At 38.5% G+C, this 24,406-nt stretch overlaps 1 protein-coding gene across 1 annotated transcript; it reads right to left on the reverse strand.

The window, feature by feature from the left end:
- Window positions 1-5,956: 5,956 nt before the first annotated feature.
- LOC134383547 (guanylate-binding protein 4-like) lies at window positions 5,957-23,087 on the reverse strand. Its single transcript, XM_063104716.1, has 11 exons — window positions 23,007-23,087; window positions 20,262-20,457; window positions 17,782-17,909; window positions 15,647-15,756; window positions 15,248-15,444; window positions 13,607-13,852; window positions 12,483-12,763; window positions 11,062-11,274; window positions 7,694-7,796; window positions 7,152-7,345; window positions 5,957-6,268 (listed from the first exon to the last, which is right to left on the reverse strand). Exons 2-11 carry the CDS (start codon window positions 20,449-20,451, stop codon window positions 6,053-6,055), a joined length of 1,878 nt encoding a protein of 625 aa, XP_062960786.1. The 5' UTR covers window positions 20,452-20,457; window positions 23,007-23,087; the 3' UTR covers window positions 5,957-6,052.
- Between the last annotated feature and the right edge of the window lie 1,319 nt (window positions 23,088-24,406).

The following is a 24,406-nucleotide window of genomic DNA, read 5'->3' on the forward strand; positions in this document are numbered from 1 at the left end:
GGGGTGCAACAGTAAATTGTGCTGTCAAGTCTTCTTATGGGAAAACAGGACAGCATTGGTCATAAAACATGTTACATGCTGGCTAAAAAATGTGCAGTGTCTGTCTATAAATACTGTGAAATTTCATCCTGACTTTCTAGTCAGTTGCAGGTTACCTATATGCATGTATTTGTTTCTGTTTGCTCAATAATTAAACAATGTTTCTTCTTTTCTACATTTTCATGGAGAGGACATTTTATTGGTAAAACTTGATTCACCAACAGTATGAAAAAGCTAAATTTACTACCCACCCTCCAAACCCCTTTAGAGAAGAACTAAAGTTATTACGTGCAAATAAATTTGAATATGCTGATTGAGAATAATTCAATTCATGGTATATATAAAATTGTTCTATTTATAAAAAGATGTATAAATCAATAATAAAAAATAAAAGTCTAGAAGAATATATACTCCATAATTAACAGTACTTCTAACTCATTGACAAGATTGGAGGTTTTTTCATTTCACACTTTGCTGAGTATTGTGAATGTTTTTCAATGACTGAATTATTTTATTATCACAGAAAGAAAACACATACACATTAAGAAAATAATTTCCTTTTTGAAAAATATAATAAATTCTCTCAAGAAGCATTTTCCGCTAGGTATTGAGTATCGCAATCCATTGGTCATTTTTGTTGTTGTTGTTAAACAAACATTTAATGAGCAATGACTATAATAGTCTGTCATACATTAGCATTCAACTGTATACAGGTGAGTTATTATATTAAGGTAGGTCAGATAGTGGTAACAAATGAGTCTCATGGGATTCCCCTTCACCATCGGCCAACGTGTGAGAGACCTACCTGACCCACGTGGGTCTGAGTGCTCGCCGCTATAGAATCGCCAATCACACCCAATAGACAGAACTTAGAGGAAAGGCTTTTATTTCAGAAGACATCAACCAGGAGACAGAAGGTAAAGTCCCAACTGCCTCCCCAATCAACTGAGGGCTGAGGTTTATGTAGGTAAATGTATCAGAGACACAGGATGTATCTTCAAGTGTGATGGATAACTGCTTCCTGACATTATCTATGGCAATAAGGTCTTGTCTAATTTCCATTCCGTGATGTTATCTTTGAGAGACATATTGGGTGAGACAGGAGGTAGGGTCTTCAAGTGTGAGGGACAGCTGCTTTCAATACAATCTTACTCACTAAGGGCTAGCTACTAAGGAAAAACAAAGTTCTATAGTCTATACATGAGTGTAGGGGGATTTCTTCACTTAAGATAGGAAAGGCTACTTGGAATGATGGACTGTACTCATTCCTTTGGTATGGACAGAAACCAGGAGCAGTTAATATAGTGGCAGGGACCAATAAAAGTACTTCATCCTGATGAGCAAACGATATAATGTTATAAATGTTTTATAATATAATAAGTATTGTTTTATGACAATAACAAGTTGGAACTGGACCAAAATGTTATTTTATCCATGTGGAATTTTTTTTTTTTTTTTGTCTTTTTCGTGACTGGTACTCAGCCAGTGAGTGCACCGGCCATTCCTATATAGGATCCGAACCCACAGTGGGAGCGTCGCTGCACTCCTAGCACTGCACTCTCCCGAGTGCGCCACGGGCTCAGCCCCATGTGGAATTTATTTTAAATTATTTCAGGATGTCTTAGTCCATTAAGGCTGATATAACAAAATACTATAAAATGTATGGCTTTTAAATGTTTGTAGAACAGACCTTTATTTTTCACACTTCTGGAGGCTGGAAGTACAAGATCAAGGTGCTGGCAAATCAGGTGTCTGGTGAGGGCCCACTTTCTGGTTCACAGATGGCACCTTCTACCTGTGTCCTCTCGTGGTGGAAAGGAAGAACCCTGGTCTCTTCAGTCTCTCATAAAAGCACTAATCTCACTCATGAAGGCTTCACTGTCATGACCTAATCTCTTCTCAATGCCTCTCACTTTGTGATCCTGTACCATCACACTGGGGATTAGGTTACAATATGTGAATTCGGGGAAGGGGACATCAACGTTCAGTACATAGCACACAATAAGCAGTGTGCTGTGGGTGTTTAAAAGCTGACTCCAACTTATACCCACAGGGTGGTTAATGAGCGTGTAAACTGCCCTACTCTGAAATGATCACCTTAAGAGTTGGTGATTTACCACAGGAAGCATTCTTTTCTGTACTAACAGCAAAGGGGTTGTTAATTGACATAAGGGTTGATAGAAATAATGAAGTCACTGGGGCTTAAAGTTTGTCATTGTTTAAGAGAAGAGAGAAGATCCCATTCTCTTTTTATGAACATGGCATGAGGTAAGGCAGGCCCAGTAGCTCATGGCAGCTGTGCATGTTCCAGATATTGCATCTGCTACTCACTTTCCTCACTCCAGACAGGATCCTGCCCCTGATTTAACAGCAAAGCCAGTGATCCTGCCATGTGACCTCACTCTGTCCACCTTGGGGTGAGCTTTGGCTTCACAGAGAGAGACCTCCCCAGATGCAGACAGGTTGTTTAAATGTTCTTACTTCCTCCCTGTATTTAATGTATGCATATATGGCAGAATTTAATCTGTGACTGAGGAGGCCAAAGGAGATTATGCAACAATGTCTCCTCAGTTTTCCTGCTTCCTTAAACTCTTGGAAAGAGGTTTGCTATATTTTTCTTTGCATTTCTAACAAGTTCCCTGACTTCTACTCCAACTTTGAAAAGTTTCCTTTTCAAAAATAAATTCTGGGAGGGATCTTCAAGCTCAGCCTAACAGGTGAGAAGGTAGCACTGGTAAGGCAGGTAACAAAGTCTGAGAAAATAGAGAAAGAGTTGTAGAAGTAGCAAAGCAGCTGACTTCTTACTGTACCAAAATATCACATGCAAGAATGAATGTGAACCTGCCTTCTTACAGAATTGTTGAAAAAGTGCTTGAAATAGAGTTTTGCTCCTTCAATAATTCAATTATTGATAAATTTTCAAGTCATGTGAGAAGTCTTTTGCCCAGAGCCTTACTTGGGGATGTATATAAGGTTTATTCCAACAGATAACAATTTATGCCTGAACTTCAAAGTAGATGGAGAATCATTCCACTGTTTTTATTGTCATTAACCTACTCCTGATCCCATCCTGGGTAGGACAGCTATAATTTCATAGCTATAATTTAGCTATATAAACAGCTATGAACAGTTATAATTTCTTGCCAACATTTTCTTGTTGACTCTTTCATGTTCCCTTTGCTAGCCATGTGTGTTGGGGAGATTTAATTGGAAAGCAGGCCTTTTTTCTGTCCCCCTCAATGCCCTTTACCAGACCATCCAAATGTGCAGGAACCAGACCATTCCACTGAGTGAGGCCTTTGGGGACTGGCTCGGGTGCAGAATTTCTCATTCCAGCAGTTTCAGTTGGAGAAACTAAAAGGCAACTAAGCATTGCTTCAGAACTCTGAAGAAAGCAGAGCTGTGATCTTACAACTTTAGAAGGAAGGAAGAAATGGGGAATAATTGCAATGTTGCTGTCTGATGGCTCAGTGTGCAGAATCTTCCACTCTCTCAGGCTGTAGGTATTATTTTTAGCGAGATTTTTATCCTCATAAAAAAGCATTTCAGTAGAAGTAGCTTGAACTGATAGAAAAACTATGGCAGAAGAGGTTTGCATGACTCAGCATTTTTTTATTATTATTTTAAACATCATAATTGTGCTGGGAGACAATGGTAGTGATTTCCTTCTCAGGTAATTATCATGAGTGAGAAGCTTGAGGAACAGGCACATGGGGTGTCCAGTCCTTCAGAGAGAACAGGGCAGCAGGTTCAGATGAGTGTGCATGTCCTTTCTGCTTCAGGGAATCCCTTCTTCATGAGTTCATAAAACCATGTCCTTTTGAGAACCCCATAGAGCAGCTAATACACTGATAACATGTTAAATTGGGGCCATATTGGAGGGTACCTCATGCATTTAATTAACCCACGTCTGGTGTTTATGTGGCAGGTTTTGTACTTGAAACTGAAGATAAGATGACTAAGACAAAGTACCAGAGATCAAAAGGTGGTAAACAGAAGTAAAAAGGCCATTTCAATTTCACAACTATACTGTATAGAAAAAGTTCAATGGTCGGGCTGAAACATGGAGCAATGGCAACACAGAGAAAAGTGCTTTGTCCAGTCTGGAACAGGAGACCTGATAGAGGAACAGAAGTTGGCAAATAAAGAATATAGTCATAGAGAGGAAGCTGGGTGTTTTACCAGATCTGTGTCCTGAATGCAAAGGCCCACAGTCAATAGAATACACCCAGTTTGTGAAATTACAAGCGGCTTATTCTAGCTACAAGTCTAGATAGCTGAAAAAAAAATTCCTAAAATGTTGACTTTGAAGAAAAAGTTTCCTTCTAATTCACCATCTTTATAAATGTGGGCAGAATTTTAAGACCATTTCAGTCGACAGCCCAGGGGATTTTGTATCTGAATATATATTAGATAATAGACTTGTAAATCCATATTAAAAGGCCATAATAAAAACAAAATAAGGACACGTGTCTTGTGCTCTCTACTTCCCTGTTCTAATGAGCAAACTTTTCTGTTGACATAACTTATGCTATTTCTAGTAGTATTAAACACTTTCATTCTGTCATGGGAACTTCCCACCCATGTGTTATTATTTCATTTTTAATTTTAGTCATTGTATTTATTCATGTTTGAATAAGTAATTAATGCATACAAAATGTTAAAGGCACAGAAGAATACATGATGTAAATTTAGTTTTCCTCTCATTTCTCACCTCAACTATTCAGGTCCATTCCTGTTGTGACCATGGATACTAGTTTATTTTGCATTTTTCGAGAGATGTGGATAATAACATATGCATATATTCATTATTTTTTGAATTCAGTGCTAATAACTGTACATACTTTCTGCATCTTTTTTCCCCACTTGTGATACATCTTTAAGACTTTCTCATATTAGTACAAACAGAGCTTCCCATTTCATTTTAGTGACTGTAGTGTTTTCTTTTGTAAATATGTCCCAAGATTTGCCTTATCAGTACCTGACAGAGGGACTTAAAATTGATTTCAGTCTTCTGGCATTACAATAATCCTACCACAAATATACTATCTCACATGCCATTTTAAACTTAGGTAAATGAATCTATCAGGTAAATTCTTAAATGTGGAATTGCTATGTCAAAAGTATGTGCATTTGATTTTTGATAGATAACTGCAACAGTTCATACTCTCACTAGCAAATAAGAGTTACTGTCATACCCAAAGTTTTGTCATACCGAAACCCTTGCCAGCTCAAGTGTCTGTCAAAGCTGTTCTTCTTTGCCCATCACTGAAGTGAAACAAGAACCTCATCATTTTAGTTTGCATAACATTTATTATCAGTAAAGTTAAACATTTTGATTCTCATGTTCCTGCCTATTTAAAAAATGTGGTTGGTGTTCTCTTCTCATTGATTAACAAGCTCATTTTAACAAATTATCTCCACAACTGTAATATGAATTGCAGATGTTTTCTTCATCTTGCCATTTGTCTTTTTGTTTTACTTAAATCTTTTCTATGATTAATTTCTTTATCAATTAACTTGTTTCCCATTTCTTTAATTAATTCAATCAAAATTAATTTGGTTTTTGGATGTCAGGCCCTGATATTCTTTGATAATTGATATTTATTTTATTTTTTATTTTTATTTATTTTTATCATAATTGGCCAGCATTTATTTATTGAACTCTTATAGGTACAAGCTTTCCCACAAGCCCTCCTTAACTGTTTTTTTTTTTTACTTCTTTTTAAACATGGAAGTCTATTATTTCCTTTTTCTTTTACTTTTTCTTTTTTTAAAAATTAATCGAAACATAATAAATTGTACAAATATGTGGGGTACAGTGCTGAATATCAATAGCTATATGCAATATGTGATGCTCAAATCAGAATAAGTAGTATATTCAACACTACACAGTGTAATCATTTTTTTGTGGAACTTCAATGACACATATACTTTAAACATGAGTCACAGTGTTAAACCATTAAAACAAAAGACTCCTTATTTTGCAATTTTCTTACCAGGAATTCTCAGCCTATTTCACATGTGAGCTGAGACATTTCAGACCTTTACCCACTAGCTTAGTAGTCACAGGCAGTACTGTAGTGATAAGGTTACCAAACATATCGAGGATCTTTGAAACCACACAGGGTTCTTTAGTTGATTCAATCTTTTGTTTTAGTTGGTTTATCTCTTTATTTAACTCCTCAGATTTCTTTTTAAATCCTTCAGTAAGCAGTTCTTCTTGGACCTATAAAAGGGGGAGAGTCCACTTTTGAAAACCCCAGACTATTAAGAATCAGAGTTTTGTATTTAACAGCTTTGGCAGTTAAGCATATGTGTCCATTTCTTTACCCCCTAAGAGCACTCTTTGATGAGTTTGTCCAATATTTCTTATGCTTGGACTTGAATAGTGGCAGTATCCAAGGTTTATCGCTTTGTGAGGTTCCCTCTGCACTCTCTCACTTGGGGTGAGGAAGGGTTTTGTTACAGCACAAAGAATGCCCTTTAGGAGGGAATGCTGGTTGGATTCTAATTAATTCCCCATTCCACAGGGGTAGCATGGCCATGCTTCTCTAACAAATGAAGGGAACGGCTGAGCCTGTATAGAACACTGGTTATCAAGCTCCAGGTTGGGACAAAGAATTTATTTTACTCTAGTTGTGTAGGATGAATCAGACATATATGAAAACAAATGGATCAGATTCAGAGCTTTCACCATCCCCCATTTCATATCAGGCCAAATATGATATTTTTAGAACAGACGGATCTACTTCAGGTCTTTCTGATGGTTGTGCCCAGAATCCTAATGTCCTATTTGACTAGTAAACTAAGGTTCTATTTAGTGGTACATAATGATACTATCCTATAATCACAGCAAATAGCAGCCCAGCATCCTGGGAGATGTCATTTGTACCCTCCAAAGCCTAATACTACAGAGGGGCTGGTATCTTACAGATTTATAGGTCTTAGTAGGATCCAGATGTATTGGAGATTTTAGTGAAATATCCTTTTGGGTTTCCCTCTAGAAAGATGACTGTGCTTAGAATTTTGGTGCTTTTCTTCCTGAGGAACCAGGACACGGTCCGTCAGACACTGTCCATCAGGCACCACCCAGCCCCATCCAGACTCACCTTCAGCTTGTGCTCCAGCATCCTTTCCTGCTCTCTCAGAAGATTTTCCCTTTCCCGCTCCATCTTCTCCTCCAGTTGGGCCATGTTCTCCTGGAAGCTTCTCTCTTGAGCCTCCATCATTTGCTGCTGCTCCTTCTGCTTCTGTCTTAGCAGCTCCTGCTCCTTCTCAGCTGCCTCCCTCTTGGCCCGCTCGGCTGTTCCACAAAGGTTTTAGAGAGGGAGGAAAAAAAGTCAGGTCTGTGTCCTGCCCTCCTGAGCTCAGAACAAACCAAGTTTTTAAAATGTTGGGAGGTAGGGGGATAGGGAATCTCTGGATTTTCTCACCAGCTACATCAGCAAAAAGGAATTTCAGAATGTGCTGGAAAGGCACTGATTTGCTGGAGGTGCAACCCCACTCCCCTGGTTATTTTCAGATTTAGCAGAGCATGTGCTTCATAATAGGAGAAGCTCTTCTTTCAGGAAAAGCTTCCCATCTGATCAATAAGAGGGCACTGCAGGGATACACCCGCCCCTGTGAGAGCTGAGCCCTCCTGTTCCTGTACCTGCTATGGCCTTCTCTCCATCAGTGAGGGTTTTGTCTGACTGCAGGATGGATTTCTCTGTAGCCACCTGAGACTGCAGGAAGTTCTGGAGGACTTCATTTGCCTGCGGAACCAAAAAGGAGCAAAGACATGTCAGGCAGTAAAGATCTAGTCCTCTGTTGAGGAAATTATTTTTCAATAAAACCACAAAAATGACCATGTAAGTTTTGTATCCTGCTTAGGATCCCACAGTAGTTCTTTTCCTTCTGTGGCCACCACAAAATGCCCAAGCTGTTTGGCAAGATATGAAAACCCTTTATAGCAGCCTCCTTCATAGATCTCCAGCCTCCTCTCCCAGTGATGCTGCCCACTCCCTTCCCCAGGTTGCAGCAGCCAGATTTATGTGCGATTGTACAAACACATCCTCCATTCTATCTGCACATTCTTTTTCTTCTTCCTGATGCTTGCCGATCCTTGCTTAATAAGGATCTGTTGATACTTCAACTAGCAGCTACTACCTCCCTGAAAGCTTTCCTAGGCTGCCTTGAGTTTTTCTCCCTAGATTTATTGAGTTATAATGATAAATAAAAATTGTATATATTTAAGGTGTACAACGCAAGGTTTTGATATAAGTGCATTTTGTGAAATGATTACTACAGTCAAGCTAATTAACATATCCATCACCACATATATAGTTGTTACCTTTTTGGGGGTGGGTGAGATCACTTGAGATTGACTCAACTGCTAAGTTTTAAGTATATAATACATTATCTTAAATATAGCCTCCATATTGTACATTAGGTATCCAGAATGTATTCATCTTATAACTGAATATTTATACCTTTTGACCAATACCTTCTTCCCCCCCCCCCACCCATCAGCCCCTGGTAACCACCATTCTGTTCTCTGTTAATATGAGTTTGACTTTTTTGTTTGTTTGTTTCCACATAAAATTGAGTCATGCAGTATTTGTCTTTCTGTGTCTGACTTATTTCACTTAACATAATGTCCCCCAGCTTCATCCATGTTGTCACAAATGGTAAGATCTCCTTTTCTTAAGGCTGAATAATATTCCATTACATCACATTTTCTTTATCCATTTATCTGTTCATGGACCCTTAGGTTGTTTCCATATCTTGGCTGTTGTGAATAATACTGAGATGAATGTGGAAATACAGTTATCTCTTCAAGATAATGATTTTGTTTTGTTTCCTTTGGCTATATACCCAGAAGTCCACAAAAAGCAGTTAAAACTATAAACAAATTCAGTAAGGTTGCAGGATACAAAATCAACATTAAAAAATCGGTTGCATTTCTACACGCTAAGAACAACTATCCAAAACAGAATATTTTTTTTAAAAAATCACATTTGTAATAGCACTAAAGAGAATAAAATACTTAGAAATAAATTTAACCAAGGAGGTGAAAGATCTCTGCACTGAAAAATTAAAACCTTTACTAAAGAAGTTGAAGAAGACAGAAAATAAATGGAGAGCTATCTTGTGTTTATTGATTGGAAGAACTAATATTGTTAAAATGTCCATACTACCCCAAGTGATCTACAGATTTAATGCAATCCCTATCAGAATTCCAATCACAGTTTTCACAAAAGTAATAAAAACAATCCTAAAATTCACATGGAATCATAAAAGACTCCGAATAGCCAAAGCAATCTTGGGCAACCAAAATAAGCCTGGAGGCATCACACTACCTGATTTCAATGTCTACTACAAAGTTATAGTAATCAAATAGCATGGTACTAGCATAAAGACAGACACATAGAACAATGGAACAGAATATAGAGCCCAGAAATAAACCCATGTATATGTGGTCAACTAATTTTCAACAAAAACACCAAGAATACACAATGGAGAAAGAATAGTCTCTTCGGTAAATAATGCTAGGAAGACTGGATATTCAAAAGAACGAATTTGGGCCCTTATTTCACACCATACACAAAAATCAACTAAAAATGAATTAAAGATTTAAACATAAGACCTGCAGCTGTAAAACTCCTAGAAGAAAACATACGGGGAAAGTAGTTTGACGTTGGTCTTGACAATGATTTTTTGGTTGTGACTCCAAAAGCACAGGCAGCAAAAGCAAAAATAAACAAGTAAACTAAACAAATAAACATCAGACTAAAACACTTCTGCAAAGCAAAGGAAATGATCAACCAAATGAAAGTCAACACATAGAATGTAAGGAAATATTTGCAACTCATATATCTGATAAGGGGTTAATATTCGAAATATGTAAGAAACTCATACAACTTGATGGCAAAGAAACAAATAACCTGATTTTAAAATGGGCAAAGGACCTGAATAGACATTTCTCAAAAGACGACATTCAAATGGCCAACAGGTGTACAAGAAATTGCTCACCATCATTAATCATCAGGGAAATGCAAATCAAAATCATAATGAGATATCACCTCACACCTGTTAGAATGGCTATTATCAGGGCCAACCGTGGTGCACTCGGGAGAGTGCGGCGCTGGGAGCGCGGCGAAGCTCCCGCCGCGGGTTCGGATCCTATATAGGAATGGCGGGTGCGCTCACTGGCTGAGTACCAGTCACGAAAAAGACAAAAAAAAAAAAAAAAAAAAAAAAAAGAATGGCTATTATCAAAAAGTCAAAAGATAGCAAGTGAGGTAAGGATGTGGAGTAAAGGGAATCCTTATACACTGTTGGTGAGAATTTAAATTGGAACAGACATTATGGAAAACGGCATGCAGATTCCTCAAAAGAATTCTGAGCTTCCAATGCACAGAGCAGCTCTGTCAGCTCTACCACTTGCGGGCGGTATGATCTTATGCAACTTATTAGTTTCTCCATGCATCACATTTCTCAACTGCATAAGGTGGACGATCTTAGTACCTAATTTACATTATTCTGAGAATTAAATTGATAATCCAACAAAACTGCCTGAAACTATACCAGTTATAGAAGTGAATGTTCAGTGTGTGTTAGCCACTATGCTCACCATCATCATTATTTCCAGTATGGTAACTGTAATCTCATCATATCCAATCAACTCTTAATTCATCCATCTCAGGTGAGATGATAAGCTTCTTGAGAACAAAAGTTGTTTCTTTGATAACATATCCCACATACTCAGCACAAAAAATATAAATTTGTTTGAAAAAATGAAAGAAATGTTCTCTTTCAACTGAACTTTTTCTAAATTCCTTCTTTGGAAAAAAATATTTATGGCTTACTTAATACTATATAATTAATTATGGATATAAAAACTAAAAATATTGAGATATCACTATACTCTGATCTCTCTCCACTAATGATGCTATGGTCTTAGATTTTTAGAAGGAGAAACAAAGACCGTCTGACTACACTCTGTGGCCCCCCTTCCCACCCCCCTTTATTCCTCACCTTAACTCCTTTTCTGGGCACTAGCTTATAGCCCCTTTCAACATTTTTCTTTGCTTCTAAGTAGAGATTGTGGCCTCCAGGAACAGAGAAATTTCCTTTTGAAATACTTTCCATCAGGGGCTCTGATAGCTGCTTAAGCTCAGCCTGGCAATATTTGACAGATGCCTCTTCATTCTGCAGCAAGAAATCTTCCTTCTTTTTTTCTATGGTGTCCTGCCAGGAAAATGTAGGGTAATACAGCAGAAAGAAGCTGTTAGAAGGGAAGATACAACTGTGATCCTCTTGAAGAATTAGTCTGATGGCCTCAGAGTAGACTGTGATGTGGTATAGACTAGGAGTCAGGAGACTTATTTTAGTCCCTGTTCTGATCAATTCTCTGTATGACCTCTGGAAAGTCCCTTAATGCTCTTGTGATCAGGTCCAATATCTGTAAATTATGGTGTTGAAAGACATGAACTCTATGGTTCTTTCAGCTATAGCATGATTAACAGGAACCCAAATGCCAACAACGAGCAATAGAAAGTTCAGTCCTGGCTGGAAGTAAAATTTGCTCAGAGAACTTGGGTTGCTCTGGATGAAAATGTATACATGGCAAATCACCTCCCCAGAATGAGTTAAGTGTATTCTGAACAGTTTTTAACCCTTCATGAATTCTTTCAGTGAGGGTTTGAATGTGTGAGGATATAGAAACAGATGTTTTTTTGCAGTACTTGTTAATTACAATCCAGCTGGATTTCCTCAGTATAAATTAAGAGATTTTCATCACTTTTAGGTCAGTCCCAGACAAACTGAAAGTGCCTATGGCAAGCAGAAGTAAGGTGTCCAATAAGCTTTTTCTCCCCTGGAGTCCATACCCTTCCCAGTCCCTGGGCCTGTGAATATGATGGACATTAATCTTGTGATTAGATTATGTTACATAGCCCAGGTTGACTTTAAGAAATGGAGAGTACCCTGTTGGGCATGGCCTAATCACATGAGCTCTTTAAAGCAGTTTTCTCCAAATGCTAAGAAAAGAAGAAGTCAGAGAGATTAGAAACAGGAGAAGGATCTGATGCATCACTGCTGGCTTGAAGATGAAGGGGGTTTCCTCTGAGCCTCTAGTTGAGAACTTAGTCCATCTGACACCTTGTTTTCAGCTGGAGTACACTGAGTAGAGCAATCAAACACCTCAACATGGTCTTCTGACCTGTGAGCTAATAATGTGTGTTGTTTTAAGCTGCTAAACTCACGGTAATTTGCTTTGCAACAAAAAAATGTGCTCATCTTTTAGAAAAGGAGTGAACTTAAGTCCATAGAACACTTTCATTCCCCAAAATGCAGGTTTCTCTACAATGCTAAGGAGATGAACCATGGGTCAGAAAGGTAGACTTGAGGCATCGTTTAGAAGGGCAGAACTCAGGAAGGATAAATGCTAAGAGTACCACAAGCTTCTTCTGGAACTCCCCTGTATTATCCTTGAAGGAGCACTCCATGAAGACTGTGAGGGCTTCTCTCTCACAGGCCGCGTGTACGTCCAGCAGCTCCTGGAGTGTGTCTGTGGGGAACCTCACGTGCTGGGCCATCTGCTCGCTGTAGTGGCCGGCTGCCTTCTGCACGGCCACTGCATTCTCACGCTGGGCCAGAGTTGTCACTGCGTTCTCCAAACAAGGTACTGCTCCACTGTTGATGGCATCCACGTAGGTCACCACTAGAGTCCCCAGCCCTGAAGGCATATATTTAGGGAATAAATAGAAAGTTCTTTCTTTTTACAAGCTTTAAGGATCAGAAATCTAAAAATTACAAAAATTTTGTTTATCTTTGTTTTCTTTTTCTCCTTGTCTTCTTCTTCCTCTTCCTTTTTCATCTTTCTCTTTATAATAACATCTCTGTTTCTTCTACACACTCTTTCTTTTATGGATCTCAAATTCACCACATTACAAAATTAAATTACTGATTGCAACTAATATGTTTTAGGGTTTTCTGAAACAATACTTTCCCATTTAAATAAAGTAAAAAAGAGTTTATGAGACAAAGAAAGTAAATTATATAATTCACAAGTTTTAGCTCCAAATGAAAATGCAAGTCCTCATGTAAAAAATATCATCAGGAATTTGAAGATGGCAGCATAGAACACTGAACCAAGCATGGGCCCATTTCAACATGTGGACTGCATGACTGCACCGGTTGCATGTTTGTCAAGCTGGCCCTGTGCATAGATTATATTTAAATTTGTTTCTCAGACTCTCAATGAACTTGCTTGGGACTTAAGGCCTGCTTTTATTTTCTGACTGGTGTAAATTTAAAAAATATCTCATACATCTACACTGGGAAATACTTATACTATAGATCTTCTCATCATATAGATTTCTCTCCTTAGCAACACTTTGTGCTTATATCATTAGTGTCAATTAGTGTTTACATAAATTTCAATTGTGGCATAAAAATTTGCTTCTCCACATTTCTATACAGAAGCAAACAAAATTACTGACAAACCCATAGAATAATCATAGCTTCATCACACACACTGAACCAAGGAGAGACATGCTTTGGGGCAAAGGTGACTCACGATTTCCAGTGACGATGATTCCTTCTCTCAGGGTCTTGGTCTTTGCATGGGTAAAGATATAGGAACAAAAATTTTCTGATTGCACTTGGAAATTCATCTCCAGTTGATTTTCTGGCACTTCTCCTATATGAATTAACTGTTTTTTGTCACTTACAGGCCGGTCAAAGACAAAGCACTTCCGTTTTGGAAAGAAATGCCTGATACACTCTCTAGGCATGTTGGAGTTTTGGATTTTGGGATTCTTGCCTGTAGATTTGTAAAAAGAGCTCCCATTAAACAGACGGCCTGTAGGTAAGGGGACTGAGGACTTTTCCAGGTATCTGTGCATCACTGCAGTATCTGTGATCATCCTTTGTATGATCAGATAAAAGAAGATTTATCAAATAAATCTTCTTTTATCTGATCATACAAAGCAGCCTTATGCCAATCTACCCAAAGCATAAAAGAATCCATTTTTGTACAGAGCTGACAGTCGAGGAAGTACTTCTGGAGAGGAAGGGCAGGGGGCGCGGTTATCCATCACTAGTGAAGAGACTTATGATTGATTTCCTTTGCCCTTGTACGGTGGCTGCGAGACTGACTAGTTATTAAATGTTTTGAATGATTGATTAATCAAAAAATTGTCAGAAATGCTTTTCTGATATTACAGTTCCATGTTAGAAATGAAATGAGGCTCTAAAGTAAAGTAATGCTAGAAATAAGGATAAAATGTTTCTGGGGAAAATATCATGAGGAGGGCAGATGATACCCAAGTCAGTCAAGAAAAAATGTTTCAGAACCAGAGTCAAAAAATGCACACACCATAAATATGTTTTGAGATTCCTTTATCAAAAAACTCCAGCATAAAGTTAATCTAAATGTAATTTAGAGACCTCACTAGTTTTCTATGTCAGATTGTATTGGACTCGATATTGTCTTGCAAAGGGATTCTATGGCATAGTTCAGCTGTTCAAAATGTTTGTTAAAAGAATGAATAAATGAATGAATAAAATTGGACTGATTCTACTTGCCATCGGTTATCTACTCTGCTAAATATAATCCATGTAATACATTTATAATATTAAAATTATAACATATTGTATAAGGCTCTAGAGTGAAGGTGATGTTATATAAACGGTAAAATTAAGGATTTGATAGTCTTAATAGAAGCACATATCAGTGTATGAACATCCTTTGTCTGAATGATGTAACTATCCAGGCTTGTAAAATACACTAAGTGAAATATATTTTTAAAATTAGGTAATTTTATTTTCATGTGATTCTCTGTTTACCATGTTTATCAACTTCCATTCTGATGAGCTATTTTTCTCAAAATAGAATAGGAGGAGCACTTAAACTTAATAAGTAACAAAAACACGTGAGCCTTAGGAAATGATAGGATTATAATCTTCATTTTTTTTTCATGGTACTGATTGGTCTAAAATTATTTGGTACAACATTGAGTGCTAAATTTTCTCAATGAGTTTAAACCCCAGCCTCTGGATATTTTTAAGTAATAATCGCTAAAACCATGGTCATCTGTCAGTCACCAATCACCATTAGTATGGAGCTCTGTCCAGTCTCAGATAAACATTTATGACAGCGCTTCATTGATCTCACCATCCTGCTGAAACTTCCACCACCCAGGCCGTGCTCTAATACCTGGAATCAGCTTCAAGGCATTCTCCAGGTACTCATCTCCCGTGATGGGGTGTCCATCTAACTTCAGCTCCAGGGTGAAATCTCGTACAGTCCAAACAAAGTCTGGAAAGAAACTCACAAACTCAGTGGAGTCCTCTACTTCGTCAGGTCTGGGAGAAGATTTTGTCCGAATTAGCTTTGTTAATTCAGTCACATAGCTGGGATCTTAGCTAAGGAATAAGAAGTATCCTACACCACGATATACAGATATCACTTAGAAACAAATTTTATAAACATTCTTTTTGCCCTGTGTCCACTCTTATTTAACCATGACAATTGAGTCACAGCAAAGAAGACACAGTGTCAGTCGTGAGTCCCCTAAACTCAATGAAGCATGGTATTCAACTCCTGGAAGGATACTGCAACTGCTCCAGGGCCTGGTGGTTGATGGTGCTCATGCTGTTGTAGACAAAGGTGCTGCTCAGAAGCACGGCCAGGGCAAAGATCCACAGGTCATTCTTAGGGTCACCCTAGAAAGCACATTAGAGCAAGAGACTTAGGAGGCTACTCTTCATTCGTTCATTCATTTGGTTGTTCTTTCACTGTTTCAGCTATACTGTAGTGAGAAGTAGGGTAAATAACATAAATTTTAATAATAATGCTAGGTTCATCCCTCATTTTGTATATTTAGATTGACCCCTCTCAGGGTGTCAGTTCATCTAGCTGTTAACAGAAATGAATGACATTGTCGATGTGTGCAAATTATATAATAAAGTGCCTAGAATATAGTAGATGGGCAATTATTCCATTGCAAATTTTTTTTGATCTTGACCATACTAAGCACACAAATGCTTTTCAGTTAAGTTCAGCAACTCATCATTGGACTTCTTTGGGGGGGGGAGGATTTAATGTTATTTATTTATTTATTTGTCTGTTTGTTTTTTAATTTTTTTTAAAAAATCTACTTTATTTATTGAATCAAAATCGATTATACATATTTTGGGGATTGAACATTGAGATATGTTGATCAAATCAATATTACTAGCATATATATTGCTACAAACCATAATTATTCTTTATGCCCCTTGTCCAATCTCTCCCCTTCAATTAGACTTCTGACAAAATGCCAGACCTTGCATTGAGTGGGAACTTTGACCTGCCCTCAGGAAGATGACTTTCTGGAGCTACAGATAAACATGTCCATATATAAATGCAACAAAAATGATGATCTGTGCCAGGAGTGAAACTCAAAGAAAAGGGGTGGGGGAGGCCCATAAAATTGAATAATTACTCTGTGAATTCAAAGCAAGAAGTGATTATGTTTGACTGGGATGTGGTGACAATAGGCTGAAAATAAGTGAGTTTTAAAGAGTTGATAGAATGTGGACTTGTGGAGATGAAAGCCTCAAGCAGGCGAAAGGACTAACTGAAGCCAAATCTGAATTGTCAGAGCACAGTCACATAAAGGTATTATAGAGCTATTTTATCTGACTGAAGCTGTGATATGTGCGCTAGAGTGGAGAAAGGACCTGGAAATGAGAATCATGGCAGGACATGAAAGGCTTTGAAATCAACTTAGACACCACCCAGATCACACTGCAAGTACTGAGGTCAGCCAGTAGTTCTGCTGCCATCGATTTATATTTTTGTATGTTTTAGTCCCTTGAAAAATGCAATTAGATAAAAAAGAAAGTTTATGCAAACTTCAATCTATTACAAATCACTAGTCCATATTGGTTTTATACCGAGATGATAATTCAGAACTTAAAATTTTTTAATTCAAAATTTCTAAATTTTTGCTTCCCTTCCTCCCTTTTTTCAATAATGGAAGCCAAAGATCTACTGCTGCTATTTTCAATTTAGACCCAGACTGATATAAATAAGGAGAAAAGATTGATTTTACCTTATTCTGTAAAGACAAAATACCTAAAGTTATCTCATTTCCAATATTTCAGTGGTTCTTTAAAGAAATCAGTAAAGAATTTATCTCCAAAGCTCAGAAACTTGGATCAAAACCATAATGATGAAATTGAAGCTCTTTAAAAGATTATTGAAATTGATTCCTTCATGGAAACTCTATTTTCACTGTCCCCACCTCTAACCGCATCAAGCCCACACACCTTAACTAGCAGGTGTTGTTGATCCCGTGGGCTACGGCTTTCTCTAGGAAGCTTTCTCTAACTCACATGACTGTTTTGGTTGCCCACTTTTTGCATCTGTGGTACCCCATACTGATCGCACTCCATATTTCCTGTCTCCACAACTAGGGTCTCGGCCTTTATCTTGTTTACTGTCATATCTGTAGTATTAAGCAAAATCCCTGGAATTCAGCTGTTCAATGCATAAATATTAAATTATATCATTCATTCCAGTGTTATAAAAATAAGGTCTATTCCTAAATATACCAAAGCATTTGAGCTTAATGAGGAAGCTTGAAAGAATTTAGCCTCATTATTCATCATTGAATTTGCAGTTTACAGGAATATGTCACAGAAGTTGAATGAGGTAGCAAACTAAAGATAAGTGGACAAGCAAGAGCACATTCTCTGTCTTACCTTTTCCACATCACCGAGGCCCTCAGTGTCCAGAAGGACCAGTGTGTAGTTGGGCTTGCAGGGGTGAGGTGCACACCACATCCAGATACCCTTGGTTTCCGACTGCACCATGGAGCCCAGAGGAAAGCCTGCGAGGGAAAAGAAGAAACAATAAAGTAACAGTTGGTAGACCAGGCTGCCAGGGGTTACATTGGTTAAAGGTGCAGGAATGTAAGTGCCTGGCAAGAAGAGTGGTAGCTTCCATTTTAGCGAGGACAACCAATCCAATCTTTATTTATATATATATATAAAATATATATATATATTTTTTTTTTAAGAACTTTCTCAAGAAACATTTTATGTCCCCTATTCGCCTCATTCTTTCAAAGGCTCAAACTATGTCACATTAACTCTACCAGAAACTGAGGACTATGTCACATTACAGAATTCATGTGGACTCTGTTAAGCTGTGTAGGATGTGTAGAATTCTTAATTACTACTAATAAGCATGTAAATTGTAGCAAAAGTTTGAACTCTAATATTGCATAAAAAGGCCGAAGACACACATACTCTCTCAGAAATCCCACTTCCGAGTATATTACACAAGCAAAGTTTTTGTACATGTGTACCAAGATACAAATATAAGACAGCCTGATTCATTAAAGATAAAAACCGGAAATAATACCAATGTTCATAAGTAATGAATGGATAAATAAATTGGGGTATCCTCAGACAATGGTATACTGTAAAGTCGTAAAAATAAATTTATTACAGACACATATGACAAGTATAGCAATCTTATAAACTTCTTGTTGAGCAAAAGAAGCAAGACACCCAAGAATACATTCCTTTTATATAAAGTTTAAAAGAAGACCATATTAAGCTGCTTTTTAGAATGAACACATATACTTAGAATGATTTTTTAAAAGCAAGACAGGAAGAAGTGCCCCGAAAACCAAAATACTGGTGAGCTCTAGTGAAGGTATGAGATAGTATGATTTGAGCTTTTGGGTGTTGGTAATGTTTAATTCTGGATCTATATAGTGATTACACACGTGTTCATTTTATGCTTATTAACTTTATTGTACACGTATGTTTTATGTACTTATCCCTACATGTTATGGTTTGCACATTAGAAAAGACTAAATAGAGGGCTGGCCCCATGGCTCACTCAGGAGAGTGCGGCGCTGGTAGCACTGAAGCTGCGGGTTCGGATCCTATATAGGGATGGCTGGAGCGCTCACTGGCTGAGTGTGGTGTAGACCGCACTGTGCCAAGGGTTGCAATCCCCTTACCAGTCCAAAGAAAAAAAAAGAAGACTAGATAGAGAAATAAAGGGGATGTAATTTAACAAAGCTTTGATATAAAGTGAAGAAAAAAATTAGATGCCAGTCCAATTCATCTTTATTTATTTATTTTTATTTATTTATTTCTATTGAATCATAATTGATTATACATATTTTTGAAGTTCAACATTGACATATGTGGATCAAATCAATATTACTTGCATACATATTGTTGCAAATCATACTTATGCTTTATGCCCTTTATCCAATCTCTCTCCATTCCCCTCTCCCTCTTCCCTCCCACCTCTGATAACCCTAATTTTCTTCTCTCCTTCTGAAAGAGTAATGGCTACTCTGTTTGTTGCCTAGATGATCTGTCCAGTGCTGAGAGGCATGTTCAGGTCCCCCAGTATTATCGTATAGCGATGCTTCTTCTGTCTCTCTGGAATGGGTTTAGTGGGGAGAGACATCCTCTTCTTTGCTTTGGTCTCTTCTTGTAATTCAACTTGTGTCAATGCACTCCAGTAGCTGGCGGACCATCTGCACGGTGGTTGTGGCATCTAGCTGCTTTTGCAGCAGCTGTGGTTATTGCGGTGGCTGTGATGAGCCACCCACACGGAGGTAATGTTTTTGACATACTAATTACTTAGTTGTTGATGGCTCCCAGCTCCATATCTCAGGACCCTGAGTGGGCCCTGTAGTGCTGGCAGTGTGTTTGGTTGTGGGAAGGGGTCAGTCCCCAGCTCTATACTTCAGGATCCTGGGTAGACCCCATGGTGGCCAGCCCAATTTATATATGGATATACAAATATCCTGCTGTTTGCCCTTCTGCTCATCTATTTTTAATGACAGGACATATTCAACTACATTTGTGAACTGGTTGAAATGACGACGTACCTTGCCAAAAAGTGATACAGGAGAAAGAAAGGAACTAATTGCTAGAGCTCAGCTTCTGAGCAGGTGAGTGTGGATGAGATCAAGAGGACCAGTGGAGCAGATCTTTAGATAGGGTTGGAATAAATTCTTTATCACTAGACAAAAGAATTAGATTTTGTGGACAGATGAGGTTGAGTTTGTAAATCTGATGTTGAGAATTAGACGTTTTCTTCATTGGGAGGAGTCATGCTCTTCCTTAACATAACCCTAGAGCAGGTGTGATCAGCCTGTGTAATCACTGGTTCCAAGCAAATGGCCCCACCCCAAGACAACACTCACCATGGTTCTGTCCTGCCAGGCGGTTCATGAGGTAAGATTTTCCTGTACGATACAGCCCTGCAATGGCCACCACCACCAAAGGCTGAGAAATCTTGTCAAGAATCTGTAATGCTTTCAGATTCACCGTCAGCTGTTCTTTCCAGTTTTCCACTAGACAAATGGGGGCCATCATGATGGATTCAGATGCCATGGTGACCTTAAAATTGAGAAAATCCACTCAGTGGGATACAGGATTTTGAAGTCAGTCATCTCTAATGATTATTCAAGGCACATGCATATCAGCTTTCTGCTTGTGGAATGTATATATAGACTTCCTATGTTTTGTTTGTTTCTAAAGGAATAATATTTAGTCTAGTATGTCAAAGCCTCATGAACATTATCTTATGATTCTTACAAGAACCCTAAAATAGCCTTGCCCAGGTGATGCATAAGATGAATAGAATGAGTAAAACAAAGCGCAATGACAGAGCCCTGCAAACACTAACACTTTAGAGTAAGTAGAGGCAGAATGCCCCATGAAGGAGCTAAAGAGTGGACAGAAAGGCTGTGGGCATCCCAGAAGAATTTGGCCTCTCATTCATTCAACGAGTATTTATTGAGTGCCTACCATGTGCTGCACAGTGTTCTAGGTGCTCAGTATCAAGCAGTGAGCAAAATTGACATGAATTCCTGCCTCATGGAACTCTATCCTAGTGAGGGGAGATGGATAATAAACAACAAAAAAAGCAAATATATATATGTGTGTATTAGATGATGTTTTGTGGTCAGAAGAAAATAAGCAGGGAATGGGGATAGGGAGTGTTGGGGGTTGAATTTCTGTATAGGGTACTCAGGGAAGGCCTCCCTGATAGAGACAAAATGAAGGTGATCATCGACCTCGATGAGGGCAGATTTAATGAGCTGACGGAGCAGGAGCAGACTGGATGGAGGAGTGGTCATGAAAGAAGGAAGAAGATGTAGAGAATGTAGGTCCTTCTCAGAATACAACAGGACAGATCTTTATAGTAACTAAACAAATACATTGGTGCAGGAGTTCATTTATTTAACTGGAAGAAAAAAATATTTCTTATTTACAGGCTGACAGAAAAGAGATCCAATAGCCAGGGTGTTTTAAGGTCTGACAGAGTGCCACGTCCAGACAAGGCTCTACTTTAAATATTTTCATCATAATGAGTGGGGCGTTTTATGAAATCAAGACACAGAAAGCAATCAAAGAGCTTTGACTGTCCCTTTATTTTCTCAAAGACAATGCTAAGCAACATTCACATGTTCCAATACTTTACTAGCTGTGTGGCCACTGGAAAGACTATTAGCTTCTCTCTGCCTCAGTTTCTTCTTCTGCAAAATGTCAATACTACTAATAAAAATCTACTGATCACTAAGATAAATATCTCATAATATTTATAATGCTCTTAAAATCATGCCTCATACATAGTGAATCCTATATAAATATTGTTTAAAAATTGAGTGTCTAAAAAGGCAGGGAGGGTAATTTCTAAATGAAGGTGAAGGATTGGCTTTGGACAGAAATGGAAACGCTGCTCTCCCAGGTACCAGCAAGTGAGGGCATATCCATGATGAGGATGAACAGGCAGGAGCTGACCCAGTGGGAAGGGCTGACAGGGAGGACACCGATGGAGGATGAGTGTCAGGTAAGAGGAGCCCAGAGCCACCCTAAGATGTCACAGCACAGATTCCAGAGTCAGGCTGCCAGAGTTCAAACCCTAGGGTTCAAATCACCTATAGCCGGTGAGACCTTGAAAATGGGATTTACCTCTGTAAGCCTAGATTTTCTTATTACTGTTATGGGTAAGCAATAATGATTGCCTGATTCATTACCATAATGCTGATAAAAATAGACTTGCAATAAATAAATTTCTTTAATTTCCAAGATTAATATACTGTTCCTACAATGGACCAGTTAGGCCATGTGGTCATATGTGTCAATACATTCTGGAAGGAGCAAATTACCAAGAAATAATAAATATCTAAAATCTCCTTGTCAGAAAAAGTCTATTTGTTTCTCTTTCGGTTTTTGGCAGCTGGCCAGTGCAGGGACAGGAATTGTAACACTTGACCTTGGTATCATCAGCACCAGGCTCTAACAGAGTGGGCTAACTGGCATTTTTTTTTGGGGGGGGGGGCAGCTGGCTAATACAGGGTAATTTGTTTCTTAACAGACTTCCTCTGTACAATTTCTCTTCTTTATCTCTTTTTAATTAATTTATTTTAACTGACACATTGTAATAGTACATATTTATGGGATACAATTTGATGTTTTGTTACACATATATGTTCTATAATGATTGGGTCAGAGGAGTTAAGTGTATGCATCACCTCATGCATTTATCATTTGTGGTGAGAACATTCAAAAGCCCCTCCTTTAGCTATCAGGGTAATATACAAAACAACCGTTGACCACAGTCACCTACTGTGCAATAGAACACCAGAATTTCTCTCTTCTTTTTCTATAGGTGGTTGGGAGCAGAGCTGGGGGAGTGAAACATGAGCCTTTCACTGCTCATGCTGGGGACATGGTGCTCTTGCAGCAGCCTCTGGACCAAACGGAGAGGCTGAACTGCGCGGTGCCAAGCACTTGATGGCCACACCCCATCGGGACACCCGCGTTGTCCTCCCGCTGCCTTCGCCCCCCGCCCCCCGCCAGTGTGGAGTCTGCGCTTGGGAATTCGTTGTTGTTTGTTAACCCAAATGTGCATGAAAGGTGAAGTTCAGGAGCGAGCTTACCTGGCGCGGGCGCTGCAGACGGGGGACAAGTTCTCAGCGGCTGTCGCTCACCCTTGCGCTCCCCTTCTGCGTCTGGCTCCTCTGAAAACTGACTCTTCTTAAAAGCTAAAAATCAAGCTACATGTTACCGTCATCCAGTTAAGGATCTGGGTAAATAGAACCAAAATCGAGAGAACACACCCTTTTCGGAGAGTTAACCGCGGGCGTTTTCCCGGTTTTACCAAAGCAGGAAATGGAAGCAAAGGGCCGGTTCCCGCACACCAGGCTTGCGAAACCGGGGCTAGGCCCTCTTCCACCTTTGGCTTAGATTTCTTTAGCCCCCAAATGACCACAGTCCAGACTGAAATGTAAACGGAGTGACAGTAGGTACAGAGTATTTCAACAGCCTGTCTCTCAGGGGTAATTTTGTCAGGGAAGAGGTTTGTTTTTTCAAGTTTTTCACTTGCTCATTTTTTCTCTCATCTCTTTTTTCCTCAACCATGAAAATACATGTGTGTGTGTGTGTGTGTGCGTGTGTATTTCCTAATAGTATAGCCAGAGGTGCAATGGTGGCAAGTAAATACTTCTCTTTCAAAACACAGTCATCTCGTTGAAACTGGACTGTGGGGGGAAGAGGAGGATGCCGTGGGATCATTGGACTCTTCAAAGCATAGTTCATAATTAAGAGTCTTACCCAGACTACCAGAATAAACGATTCCATTCCTAAGATAACTTGTCAGTTTCTCAATAGAATTTAGGAAAATTCTATCTGAAATAAGCGGGTCATGACTCCCCAATTTTGCCCGTCAACGCTCTTGATCTTCCTATTTGATTAAACATTTGCAAATTATTAAGTCCATAATTTTGAACACTTTTTTCTTAAGAAAGTAAAAATATTGGTGTTGATTTTAAGACAAAACTTGAAATTCATTTCCTGTAAATGATATGGAAAGTGAAAATAAAGATAAGTCTAGTTTCAAATAGCACCAATAATAAGAAATCAGCTGCTTTTTCTTCGGACCATCTTTGTGTTCATTGTTTTATATCAGGAAGTCCCTCTTTCTCAAAAACAACCCCCCCGCCCCCGCACACACACCCAGGGATGATCAAATCCTGATAAATGCTGTGTATGAAACAACCAAATTCCACCACTGCCACTCTTTCCAAATAATCTAATGTTACTAACATTAGGTAATCATGAAAATGTTAATCAAGAAAAAATCTAATTCATGATCCATATGTTATATATATTAGGATTGCACTTAGGAGGAAATATACATAGCATATGTCTGTTAAATAGATTAAAGCCTAGAAATATTCACCCCGCTACCACCCCCAAAATTATTAGTATTTCTAGCTCAAGTGATTTTTAAAAGTATCTTTCTGTATTATGCAATATAACATTCTAATGATTTTCTTTT

This window comes from Cynocephalus volans, chromosome 8 (assembly GCF_027409185.1).
Source record: "Cynocephalus volans isolate mCynVol1 chromosome 8, mCynVol1.pri, whole genome shotgun sequence".
Lineage (NCBI taxonomy): Eukaryota > Metazoa > Chordata > Mammalia > Dermoptera > Cynocephalidae > Cynocephalus > Cynocephalus volans.

Bases quoted from the DNA above. Each gene is read 5' to 3' on its own strand.
- LOC134383547 (XM_063104716.1), bottom strand. From the start codon at position 20,451: ATGGCATCTGAATCCATCATGATGGCCCCCATTTGTCTAGTGGAAAAC. The intron at 12,764-13,606 runs GTGAGTCACCTT...ATATGCCTTCAG, and splicing joins AATCATCGTCACTGGAAATC to GGCTGGGGACTCTAGTGGTG. The intron at 7,346-7,693 runs GTACAGGAACAG...TTTGTGGAACAG, and splicing joins TGGAGAGAAGGCCATAGCAG to CCGAGCGGGCCAAGAGGGAG.